Source organism: Cervus elaphus, chromosome 13 (genome assembly GCF_910594005.1).
Source record: "Cervus elaphus chromosome 13, mCerEla1.1, whole genome shotgun sequence".
In the NCBI taxonomy this organism is placed as follows: Eukaryota; Metazoa; Chordata; class Mammalia; order Artiodactyla; family Cervidae; genus Cervus; species Cervus elaphus.
Window position 1 is genome coordinate 33,827,931 of NC_057827.1, and position 12,884 is coordinate 33,840,814.

At 50.3% G+C, this 12,884-nt stretch overlaps 1 protein-coding gene across 1 annotated transcript; it reads left to right on the forward strand.

The window, feature by feature from the left end:
• Positions 1-2,626: 2,626 nt before the first annotated feature.
• Positions 2,627-12,520, forward strand: SH2D7 (SH2 domain containing 7). Its single transcript, XM_043922112.1, has 6 exons — positions 2,627-3,121; positions 4,523-4,612; positions 7,828-7,993; positions 8,262-8,408; positions 10,000-10,737; positions 12,223-12,520. The coding sequence occupies exons 1-6, from the start codon at positions 2,946-2,948 to the stop codon at positions 12,271-12,273; spliced, it is 1,368 nt and encodes a 455-aa protein (XP_043778047.1). The 5' UTR covers positions 2,627-2,945; the 3' UTR covers positions 12,274-12,520.
• The last annotated feature ends 364 nt before the right edge of the window (positions 12,521-12,884 follow it).

Consider the following 12,884-nt stretch of genomic DNA (forward strand, 5'->3'; position numbering starts at 1 on the left):
GTTGCAGGATATAAAATTAACACACAGAAATCCCTTGCATTCCTATATACTAACAATGAAAAAACAGAAAGAGAAATTAAGGAAACAATACCATTCACCATTGCAACAAAAAGAATAAAATACTTAGGAGTATATCTACCTAAAGAAACAAAAGACCTATACATAGAAAACTATAAAACACTGATGAAAGAAATCAAAGAGGACACAAACAGATGGAGAAACATACCGTGTTCATGGATTGGAAGAATCAATATTGTCAAAATGGCTATTCTACCCAAAGCAATCTATAGATTCAATGCAATCCCTATCAAGCTACCAACGGTATTTTTCACAGAACTAGACCAAAGAATTTCACAATTTGTATGGAAATACAAAAAACCTCGAATAGCCAAAGTAATCTTGAGAAAGAAGAATGGAACTGGAGGAATCAACCTGCCTGACTTCAGACTCTACTACAAAGCCACAGTCATCAAGACAGTATGGTACTGGCACAAAGACAGAAATATAGATCAATGGAACAGAATAGAAAGCCCAGAGATAAATCCACGAACCTATGGACACCTTATCTTTGACAAAGGAGGCAAGGATATACAATGGAAAAAAGACAACCTCTTTAACAAGTGGTGCTGGGAAAACTGGTCAACCACTTGTAAAAGAATGAAACTAGAACACTTTCTAACACCATACACAAAAATAAACTCAAAATGGATTAAAGATCTAAATGTAAGACCAGAAACTATAAAACTCCTAGAGGAGAACATAGGCAAAACACTCTCTGACATAAATCACAGCAAGATCCTCTATGACCCACCTCCCAGAATATTGGAAATAAAAGCAAAACTAAACAAATGGGATCTAATGAAACTTAAAAGCTTTTGCACTACAAAGGAAACTATAAGTAAGGTGAAAAGACAGCCGTCAGATTGGGAGAAAATAATAGCAAATGAAGAAACAGACAAAGGATTAATCTCAAAAATATACAAGCAACTCCTGAAGCTCAATTCCAGAAAAATAAATGACCCAATCAAAAAATGGGCCAAAGAACTAAACAGACATTTCTCCAAAGAAGACATACAGATGGCTAACAAACACATGAAAAGGTGCTCAACATCACTCATTATTAGAGAAATGCAAATCAAAACCACAATGAGGTACCATTACACGCCAGTCAGGATGGCTGCTATCCAAAAGACTACAAGCAATAAATGCTGGAGAGGGTGTGGAGAAAAGGGAACCCTCTTACACTGTTGGTGGGAATGCAAACTAGTACAGCCACTATGGAAAACAGTGTGGAGATTCCTTAAAAAATTGGAAATAGAACTGCCATATGACCCAGCAATCCCACTTTTGGGCATACACACTGAGGAAACCAGATCTGAAAGAGACACGTGCACCCCAATGTTCATTGCAGCACTGTTTATAATAGCCAGGACATGGAAGCAACCTAGATGCCCATCAGCAGATGAATGGATAAGGAAGCTGTGGTACATATACACCATGGAATATTACTCAGCTGTCAAAAAGAATTCATTTGAATCAGTCCTAATGAGATGGATGAAACTGGAGCCCATTATACAGAGTGAAGTAAGCCAGAAAGATAAAGAACATTACAGCATACTAACACATATATATGGAATTTAGAAAGATGGTAATGATAACCCTATATGCAAAACAGAAAAAGAGACACAGAAATACAGAACAGACTTTTGAACTCTGTGGGAGAATGTGAGGGTGGGATGTTTCAAAAGAACAGCATGTATACTATCTATGGTGAAACAGATCACCAGCCCAGGTGGGATGCATGAGACAAGTGCTCGGGCCTGGTGCACTGGGAAGACCCAGAGGAGTCGGATGAAGAGGGAGGTGGGAGGGGGGATCGGGATGGGGAATAAGTGTAAATCTATGGCTGATTCATATCAATGTATGACAAAACCCACTGAAATGTTGTGAAGTAATTAGCCTCCAACTAATAAAAAAATTTAAAAAAAAAAAAAAAAAAAAAGAAAAAAAAAAAAAAAAAAAAAAAAAAAAATAAAAGTTCAGGGATGTTTGCATGAACAAATATCCTGGGCCCTATCTGGTTCACTGCTTCCTCTCAAAGGCCTTATGGCAGCCCTGCTAGGGGATAAGAGAGCAGAGGCCCACTTCATAGTCTTTGCGCTTGCTTTTCTCTCTTCTGAGAGCAGCATCTCTTCCCCAGCCACCAGCCTGGCCTCTTTTGCTGCTCCAATGGAACCTTCTGGACAAGACTTCCCCCAACTCTGACCCCCCATCTAAATAACACACCCATTCATCTTCTTCCTCTCTTTTTGGAGTGCTTATTACAGTTGACACCATATTCTACATATGTATTTGTCTATTGCCTGTCTCCTTCCACTAGAATATATGTGCCACAAGTCAACATGCTCTTTGGATTACTGCTTTATTCCCAGGGCCCACAAGTATGTAGCACACAGTAGGCAGTAAAGTTTGAGTAGAAGGAGGAATTCACCAGCACGGAACCTCACCAAAATGCAAGTGGCCTCCATGAAGGAAGGATAAGTAGAATTTAAATTCACCACTTTGCTAAGAGTGGCAGTGCCTGGCCTTTAGCCAGAGTCTGGTCTTTAGCCAAGACAAAGACCGGAGGTTGGGGGAAGGGGCCAAACCCAGTGTGCGCCTCATCTGCCAGCCAGGAAGTCAGGGATACCCCCCCACCCCGGGCCTGTCTAGCTGCTAATGTGACCCTCCCCAGCGCCCCCAGCCAGCCAAGGTGCCCCGCCTCGGAGCATCAGAGAGGGGGACCAGCCCACACATTGTCAGAACTGACAATGGGGCTCCTGTGTGCCGTGGGTGGTTGCAGAGGGCATGGACTCAGGCAAATGAGCCGTCAGTCCATCAGGCGCACACAGATATAGAGGCGTGCGGGTGGTCTGGGCTCTGCTTCCACCTCAGTGCTCGCCAGAATGGAGGCCCACCTCAGGCAGCTCAGCCTGGGCAGGGGGCCCGAGGGGGCTGGGGACAGACAGGCCCTGGCTGAGCTGCAGGAGCTGGCCCTGAGCTGGTTCATGGAGACGCAAGCCCCCCTCATTCTGCAGAACGGAGCCCTGCCCCCCTGGTTCCACGGATTCATCACCCGCAAGTAAGGCTGTCCCTGTCCACACGCCCAGCGTGGCTGATAGCCCCTCAGGGCCAAAAAAATGATCTGGGACCAGATTGGCCCTGGCCTTCTCCGTGGGGGAGGCAGGGACCCCAGGAGGCAGTGGGTGGGGAAGCAGACTTAGGAGCACCAAGTTCTCTGACGACTGCTTCCATGGGCAAGGTGGGTGAAGGCCTTGGCCCCCTGCTATGAGTTTGCTGGGGCTGCCAGGTTGCCAGAAAAGCAGAGGCGGGGCGGGGGGGCGGGGGGCGGCAGGCTGGATCAGAATGCATTCAGACTAGCTCTGAATACCTTGATGAATTACTAGGGGTGCTGTTTCATTTATCATCCAAACCAGAACACTATTAGTAAGTGGAGAATTTACTAGGAGACCTGTTTTAAGTGGGTACTGTCCCAGGCAACCCTGGATATACAGTTACTCTAGGAATAAAGGCCAAAAGGTGGGGGCTGGCTTTCTGATTGGGGTGGATCTCCAATCACTTGCTGAAGGAATGACAAATGTGGCCAGCCGTTGGCTCCTCCCGGCCCAGCACTTAGCACTGAACCAGGGCCAACTTCGCTGGCATCAACTCATATTATAACATGGGGCCCTTTGCTCAGAAGGGCCCTATTCTTGGCCGAGTACACTGCAGTCCCCATGTTGAAATTCTTACTTTTTAACTGAGAGGCTCCAGATTTTCATTTAGTACTGAACTCTGGAAAATCTGTAGTTAATCCTGCATAGGGCAGGCACTCAGTATTTGGTGAATAAGTGGGTGAGGAACTATTTGGTCTATGTACTGCCAAACCAGAAGACAGCTGGAATTTTCCACCATGCCTCCAGAATACTTGGCATTATTTAGCAGTATCCATAGTTGCCTGGGGTTGAAGGGGATGTGCAAGGGAGGGAGATGAGAACCTAAGAGTTGCTCACATGGTCAGGCTCCAGATATAATAGCACCTTCTCCCTGCAGAAACTCTTGCGCAGTACACATCCTGCACAACTGTGCAGCAATTGTCCACGTGGCTGTACACAGCAATCCTGAGGCAAGGCTCCACAAAACTGAACATCTCCCACTATATGGATTCCTTCTTGCTATAGGGCCATTCAGGTGGAAAGGGGCAGTGGCTATTGTGCCTACTGGTGAGGCTGTAAGTGGGGCAATGTATGTGACTTCAGGACTCCAACCCAGCACCAGACTGAGTCTTGAATTTGCTTGACTGAGCCCAGACAGGCCACAGGACCAGCCGAAGTTCTGAGGGAGTTCTCTATAAAGGTCTGGAGGTCTCTGCTCTGGGTCTGGGGCATGGCTGGCAGGGACCCTGAGGCGGGTCTGACTTTGGGGCTACTCCTGCTGCTGTTGTGGGGACCCAGCCCTGGCTAATGGCATGTCCTCTGCCCAGGAAGACAGAGCAGCTGCTCAGGGACAAAGCTCTTGGCTCCTTCCTCATCCGCCTCAGTGACCGGGCCACCGGCTACATCTTGTCCTACAGGTAAGAGAGGAAGCCCTCTGCCAAGGGCAGGCAAGCAGGCTCCAGCTCCCACAAGCCAGCCTTGCAGATAAGCTCCAAGTCTTCACCAGCCCACACTGCTGGGATTTCCCCAGGCCCTTACTCCCTGACTCATCCAACCATGTCCATCAGACATTCTGAGCAGTGCTGGCCATATACTAAGAGAAGCCTCTGCCTTCAAGGGGGTGAGTCAGAGGGGCGGGCAGGGGAGAACCTCCTCCTGATGGAAGACTGGGGAAGGTTCACAGAGGTGAATTTTGAGTCCAGGATAGAAGGAAGAAAGCAACTTGCTGGGCAGGAAAGGAGGTGTGATTGGGGGTTAGGAAGGCATTTCCAGCAGGTTAAACTGCCTGTGCAAAAGAAGAGAGACAAGGCAGACCAAGGTGTTGGGGAGCCCACGAGTTGCTGGGTGCAGAAGGATGCATGGTCCCAGTGGCGCAGTGCCTGGAGAGGAGGGCAGGGGGCAGTTCAGGATAGCCTTGGATGCCGGGCTATGTCCGTAGACAATGAAGGGTCATCGGATCAGACTTAGGTTTTGCAAGGAACCTGCAGGCAGCCTATGGAAGGAGGACTCAAGACAGATACTGGAGGTGTGGGGGCAGTGGGGACCACAGAGGGGTGAGGTCTGGGCTCGATGATGAAATCTAGACTAGTGTAAGGCAATGGTCCTAGAGACGAGGAGACAAGATAGCCAGGATGAAGTCAGAGGTGGTGATGTCAGAGCCTGACCCTAGAGTAGGTTGCGAGGGGGAAGGCAGAAAAAGAAAGAAGTTCCCCCTGCCACCAATCCCCAGTTAGGGAGGGAGGCAGGCTGGGGCTCCAGGGAAACTCTCAAAGGTCTCAGATTCAGATTCAAAATTATCATCTGTTCTGACTGTCCCAGTTCAAATCCTGACCTTGAGCAAGTTACTCTGCCTCTCTGAACCTATGTTTCCTCATCTGTAAAATGGTAATATTGGAGTATTTACTTCATATAATTGTTGAATGGGTTTAATGAATTTAGAACTTTAAAAGTGCTAGTACAGTGTCCAGAACATAGTAAATAAATAACTGTTACTCGTTATTAAAATAGTTATTGTTATTCTGTGTCCCTGATACAGTCCTCAGCATTTAGAAATATACAGACTCAGCAGTTTTCAATGTCTTTTCAGCATCAGGGCTTTTTTAAAATTATTATTATTCAAACATGATCTTGGGTGGAACACCAACTCATTAAAGAGATAAAAGTGGGGTTCCTTGCAGATACACAAATAGATCAAGGAATCCAGAAACAGACCCCCACATGGTTTACCTGATTTGCAACAAATGTCCACATTTGGTTTACCTGATTTGCAACAAATGTCCACTGTAGTTCAGGGGTGAGGGATGGGGGAAGGCTGGTCTTTTCAATAAGTGGTGTGGGAGTAATTGGATATCTAAATGGAAAAAAATGACCCCCACCTCACTTCATACACAAAATTTAAATAATTCTAGATGGATCATAGATTCAAGTGAGAACAGCAAAACAATACACTTATAAAGGAAAACATGGGAAACATTTTTCATGATTTTGTGGTAGGCAAAGATTTCTTAAACCCCAAAGTACTGACAGAGAAGCTTAACAAATTGAGTTTCTTAAAATTGAGAACTCTTATTAATCAAAAGATAACATTCTGTGAATAAAAGGACAAGCCACAGTGCCGGAGAGGTTTTGTATAGTAATACATACACCTAATAAAGGATTCATATCAAGAATATATGAAGAACTCCTGCAAATCAGTAAGACAAAGACAACACAGGCAAAATAGAGGCACTTCGTAAAAGAGGGTCTAAAAAGGACAGTTCAGCAGCTTTAGTGATCAGGGAAATAGAAACTAAAACCACAATGAACTGCTGGTTACAGTAGAAAAACAGAGGCTACTAAACAGTTTGTGAAGACACAGAGCAACTGTAACTCTCATTCTTGGCAATGATTTTAGAAAACAATTTGGCATACTCTACTAAAGCTAAGCATAAGTGTATCCCAGGCCCACCAACTCTCCGTCCTGGGATATTCTCAATAGTAGTGAATACATATATTCAGCAAAAAGCCATGTACAAAAATGTTCAGAGTAACTTCATTTATAGCAGCCCAGATGTGGAAATCATCTAAATGTCCATCAGCAGAATGGATACATTGTGGATATTTAAATTAAATGGAATACTACCTATCAGTGGGGGGGGGGAAAGAAGCTAATTCTACATGGACATGAAAAAAATATGATTCTATTTATGCAAATTTCCATAATGAGCAAAACTGATCTGTGACGATGGGGGTCAGGGTGATGGCTACTCTGGAAGGGGCCATAAGACAGTCTTCTGGGGAACTGGAAATATTGTGTTTTCCTCGAGGTGGTGGTTACATGGGAAATTCATTGAGTGGCACACTTAGGATGTGTGCCCTTCACTGTGTTTACCCTTACTGTTTAGTTACTAAGTCGTGTCTGCCTCTTTGTGAGCCCACGGACATTTTTGGGACCCCATGCAACCCCGCCAGTCTCCTCTGTCCGTGGGATTTCCCAGGCAAGAATACTGGAGTGGGTTGCTGTTTCCTCCTCTGGGGGATCTTCCCCACCCAGGGATTGAACCTGCAGTCTCCTGCATTGGCAGGCAGATTCTTTACCACTGAGCCACCAGGGAAGCCCAATACTCTTCCATAAAAAAGGAAAATGAAGAGGGTGGGACTTTATAGGCTGGGGGAGATGGGAGCTGTAATTCCATCTTTTCCATCTGGCTGGAATTCAGGTAAGAGGAGTGAGGCCAAGGTGTGCAAGTGTGGGGTCAGACCTCATCTTTAAGACAGAAGTTTTACTCATCATGGATATTTTGTTATTAATTTTGACTTTCTAAAATATTGCATAACTAGTTGTCCTGATTGCTGAATCTGTGTCACCCCTTTACATTTTGCATCCGAGCCCCAAGCTGAGTGCCTCACTTAACCTGCCCTTTCCCTCCCTGACTGATGCTGCAGGGGAAGCGGGGTGGGGGCGATGGAGGGGGAGGTGGGGGGGAGGGTTGGAACGCCACTCCCTAGCTCCCCATCACCAGCAAGGCTGGGCTTGTTGGATGTCAAGTCCTACTTTCCAGAGGAGCACCTCAAGGCCCCAGAGGGCAGCGTGGCCCCGGGTCAGCTCCGGCCCTGGGCCAAGGCAGAGCTGCCAGTTGTCCTTGTGTTGCAGGGGCAGTGACCGCTGCCGACACTTTGTCATCAACCAGCTCCGAAACCGGCGCTACCTCATCTCAGGGGACACCCAGAGCCACGGCACCCTGGCAGAACTCGTGCGCCATTACCAGGAGGTGCAGTTTGAGCCCTTCGGGGAGTCCCTGTCTGCTGCCTGCCCCCGGGTAGGTACCCCTCTTCCTTGGGGTGGGGGTGGGGGGTAGGGCAGAGTGCCCAGGCCAGGGGTGTCCCACTGGACCACATGCCTTTCTTTGCCTTCTCTATTTTCTGCCACCCACGGGCACTCAGTGCAGGGTCCTGGGAGGAGACAGCTTTGTAGCTGAGGCCTGGGACCTGGTGGGAATGTTTCCGGCTCTGGCCAGCAGTCTGGCAGGAGGCTAGAGGCCAGCCAGGGGTGTGTGACCACACACCTGCTGTGTCTCCACCACCCAGATGGAGGACAATGATCTCTATGACGCCATCACCCTGGGCCTGCATCAAACTAATCCTAGCCTGGAATACTCACCAGAGAAGGCCAGCAGCCCCCCTGCCTCTCTGGAGGCAAGTCCCCGGAATCTCTCTGAGGAAGAAAGCAAGGAGGTAAGGAGGATTCTGGGCCACTGAGGGTCAGGGTTGCTAGACCAGGAATGTGGGTGTCACGCCCACAGTCAGGCCTGGAGTGGCCTCCCCAGCCAGCCCCTCAGGCTGCGGAGGCTGACTACCAGGCCCTCTGGGAGAGGAGCAGCCCAGTTTGGAATCACCCACTGGTTCACCCATGCCTGCCTCTGCTAGCTGGATTTGGTTCAATCCTTGGCTTGGCCTTTCTGGCTGAGTGACTTTAGTCAAGTCCCATAACCTCTCTGAGTCTCAGTTTGTCAATCCTGAGGTTCCAGTGAGACTCGAATGAAGGAATGGATATAAAATGTCTGAAAAAATCCCTTTGTAAACTATAGAGTGGGGTGCCTGTGAGTCAGTACTTTATTCTCCATAGCACTTTGCAGGAGGGACTCACAGAGAAGACTTTTTTTAAAATGCAGATCAGATCACAGAATGTCGAGGGCTTCTCCTCTTGTTTAAAATAAAATCTGAAAGCTTCACCAGGGTTCACAAGAGCCTCCTCAGGTGCCCTGCTACCTCTCTTCCTTCTTCACTTTCCTCTAACCTCACTGGCCTTTGGATCTTCCTTGAACACACCAGCCTTGTTCCCACCTCAGGGCCTTTGCACTTGCTGACCCACTGCCTGGAATACTCTTCCCACCAGATATCCACATGGCTACTACTCTCACTGCATGCCATTCTCTGCTTAAATGCCCTCTCCTCAGAAAGGACCACCTAAACTATGGAAAATATCCCCTCTCCCACCTGCCATTGTCCCTATCCCATGCCTCAGCTTTGTTCTTCATAGTACTGATCATGAGCTGACAGTATATTATCTTGTGATACAGTATTATATGGGGGTGCTTCCAAGGTGGCACAGTGGTAAAGAGTCCACCTGCCGATGCAGGAGACACAAGAGATGCAGGTTCGATCCCTGGGTCAGGAAGATCCTCTGGAGAAGGATATGGCACCCCACTCCAGTATTCTTGCTGGAAAAACCTGACAGGCAGAGGAGCCTGGCGGACTACAGTCCATAGGGTTGCAGAGAGTGAGACATGACTGAGCGAATAAGCATGCATGCTATTATATCATGTATTACATCAACCACATTGAGCAAAAACAGTAGTGTGTTGCCCATCTCCAGGTTAGAATGTAAACCCCCAAGAGGTGGTCTTGCTCATTATGGAGCCCTTGACACCTGGGACAGTGTCTACACAGTTCTTACTAAATATTTGTTGAGTAAAAACACAATTGATGGACTTGAGGGTGGCCCATTCTGAAGGGGAAGGGAGCAGTAAGTGGGTGAATGCAGGGGTCTCTCTGGGGGGCAAGGGAGAGAGGAGCAGGACAGGATGATCTCCGGTGGGAGGTAGAGCTCACGGCCCCTGACCTTGAATGCCAATGTAAGGACCATACTCAGGGGTCCTAGAACACGAAGCTGGCAGGGACCCCAAATGTCCACCAACCCCTGCACATAACAGTCAGTTAAGTGAGTCCAAGGCCAGGGGCCTTGGCTTCTCTGAGTGAGCTTCACTTTAACTGAGGACAGCCTGGTGGCAGGGTAACCTTTCAGCAGTTCTGTCCCTCTCTCCAGGCCCCTGTCAAGGTGCCCCCTCTCCCGGAGAGGACAGCGTCCCTTCTGAGCAACTCTTTTGGAGGCTCCACTGACACCATCTACGCAGACCTGAGGAAGATGAACCAGGCACGGCTAGGCCTGGGCACAGATGTACCTGGCTGGCAGGGGCTGGTTCCAAGTGGCAGCCAGGCCTGCTCTCCAGGCAAGGAGGCCCCAAGGAGACTGTCAGACGGAAGCCAGAATAAGCCCAATGGCCCAGGACCTGCACTCTCTGGGGTGAGCCCAGACCAGGGTCCTAGGATGTCTCCCACTTCTTGGGGCCTCCTCCTGCCCTCCAGTTCTGAGGCCTCGGGATCCTCAGGGGCTACCTGGAGCCACGGGTCTCCAAATCTGAGCCGTGGGGCCCAGCCCTGCTCCGAGAGCAGTTGTGCAGACACTTACGAGTCCATCTGGACAGAAGACCTCCCAGAGGATGCCAGGGATGTGCCATGTAAAGAAGGCGGCAGTGCCTATGAGCAGATTGCAGTCTGCTGGGGGGGCCCGGCCAGGACCCCCTATCCTGGGATGAGCCCTACATACAGCAAGCTTTCAGGGTTCACGGACTGTGGTTATGAAAGGATCTCGGGGGTCCCGGAGCTCCCAGAACCCAGACACACCTATGAACAAATCCCAGGAGCAAGCAGCCAGGAGCAAGGAGGCTGGACGGACACACAGATCCAAGCAGCCAGGAGCAAGGAGGCCGGACGGACACACAAGGTGGGCTCTAGGGAGGGGCGGGTTGGCCGCCAGCCCTCAGGGAGCTGCTGGTGGTGGGCTCTAGGGAGGGGCGGGGTGGCCGCCAGCCTTCAGGGAGCTGCTGGTGAAGGAGGGAACCTGTGGCCCTTAGACAGGGTGGGTCAGGTCAGCACCACACCCAGAACTTCCCAGCCCTGACTTCTGCTTGGAGATAGTGGGAGAGGCAGAGGTTAGGTTTGGATGTAAGATGGGAACTTTCAGGCCCTTCTCAAGTCTTTCTCTGTGGCAGGGCCCCTGCCACTGCAGGGGTCTCAGAGCCTCAGAGAGGCGGACAAGGACCCTGGCTCCAGGTTTGACTTGCCTTGTCCCTTTTCATGGCTCAGGCACTCCCTACCCATGTGGCTTTGGGCAAAATAGTTTCCCATGCAACTAAGATCACCAGATTCAGCAAGATAAAATACAACACACCCAGTTAATCTGAATTTCAGATAAACAATGAGTAATGTTTTTTTTTAGCATAGTTACCAATACTGCAATTATTCCTTATTTATCTGAAGTTCAAATTTAGCTGGACATCCTGTATTCTTATTTAGCATCTACCCAGGATCTATCTCCATCTCCTCATCTGTAAAATGGGCTTGTCCTGTGCTGTGTCCAGGGGTGGCTGCCCAGGAGATGATGCTAGCCATCCCTATGTGCTCAGGATACAGCCCAGAGACAGCTGTCAATGGATAACTGTTATTCCTGGGGGCTTCTGACTAAGAAAGGAGAAAGGAGGAAGCAAAGACCAGGAGGATGGAGGGAGGGGGTCAGAGTTCCCAGGGAGGCAGAGGAACCCTCCTGAGGGTTCACCCCAGTGTACTTGCCCGTACCTGGAGCCGATGAGCCAGGCGAGCCCCCTCCTCAAGGCGGCAGCCTCAGGTCTCCAGCATGTGCAGACCTCCTCTCCCGGCCTGAACAGTAAAACCCTGAACTCCCAGATGAAAGGCCTTCACCAGAAGCTCTGCCAGCTCCTCCCTCAGGGCAGGGTTGTACCCACACACCCCAGGACAGGGAACTCCCCTGGTTCAAGACAGCCTCTGAGGTCCTGACTCCCAGGACCGCAGATCCTGCCTGTGGACAGTCCTTCTAAGAACTACGTAAGCAACATCCCACGTCTGCTCCTCCTCTGGCTGCAAAGTCCTTCTGGGTCCTAAAGGCACCACATACACCCCACCCCCCATCCTACCTAGGGTGTGGCTGAGGCAGAGAGGGCTAGGGTGGGGACCCCCGGAGACCCAGTGAAGGAAGGGCGGTGAGAGAGAGCGAGTCCTTCATCCAAACCAGAGGGCTGGAGGGAGTTTCTGGCACCATGAGGGACTGTGGAGCAACTAGCCATTTGCATTCCGACTTGGCCTTTCTCTGGCCTTGGGCCCCAGCTCCCAGTCCCTGCGCAGGGACCTCTGAGCCTGGCTTTCCCCGCCCTGTCCAGGGACCCATGCTCCAGCATCCTGTCCTTCCTTGCAGCCTGACAAGCTCCGGAGGCTCTTCTTCACAGACAAGAAGCACAAACCCTGAGGAGGCCTGGCTTTCGGCGGCCCACCAGCAGGTTTCCCGGGCCCGGGGCCATGCCAGGGGTTATTGGGAAGCTCTCAGCTTGCTTGAAAGCACCCCTTGGATCCTCAAACCCAACCAGCCTGCTCTGGAACAAGGCTCTGAGGCAGCCTCGGTGCCCACCAGCGACAGGGTGGGAGGGGACCTTCCAGTCACCAGCCGCTCAGGACTGAGTCCCACTCCCCACCCCAGGGTCTCCCACCCATCAAGAGGAAGATAAGGCCTGAGAGGAGGGGGGACCGGCCAAAGGCAGGGGTGAGCACCCCCACCGTCCAAGATGAGCAGGCTGGGGTGGGGGGGTCCTGGACGATTGATGGAGCTGGCCTCCCACCCCTGAACACTTACTGAGCACGGGGCAGGCCCTGTGGCACGGCTGGCGTTTTCTTAACTGAGTGATGTCGTACAGTTGCTCCGGAGACCAAAACCAGTCCCCCTCACTGTGGCCCTATCAGATGGGGGCGGGGGTACCACTAACCCAGGGGTGGGGGGTGGGGGTGGGGGTGAGAAGTAGCAGCAAAGTGCCAGCCTCAGAGGGGATGGTTCTGCCCCTGAGGCAGCTGGGCTCCTGGGGGCCA

Excerpts from the sequence above, each read along its gene's own strand:
- SH2D7 (XM_043922112.1), top strand. The coding sequence starts at position 2,946 with ATGGAGGCCCACCTCAGGCAGCTCAGCCTGGGCAGGGGGCCCGAGGGG. Across the intron at positions 4,613-7,827 it reads GGCTACATCTTGTCCTACAG|GGGCAGTGACCGCTGCCGAC; the intron begins GTAAGAGAGGAA and ends CTTGTGTTGCAG. Across the intron at positions 8,409-9,999 it reads CTGAGGAAGAAAGCAAGGAG|GCCCCTGTCAAGGTGCCCCC; the intron begins GTAAGGAGGATT and ends CCCTCTCTCCAG.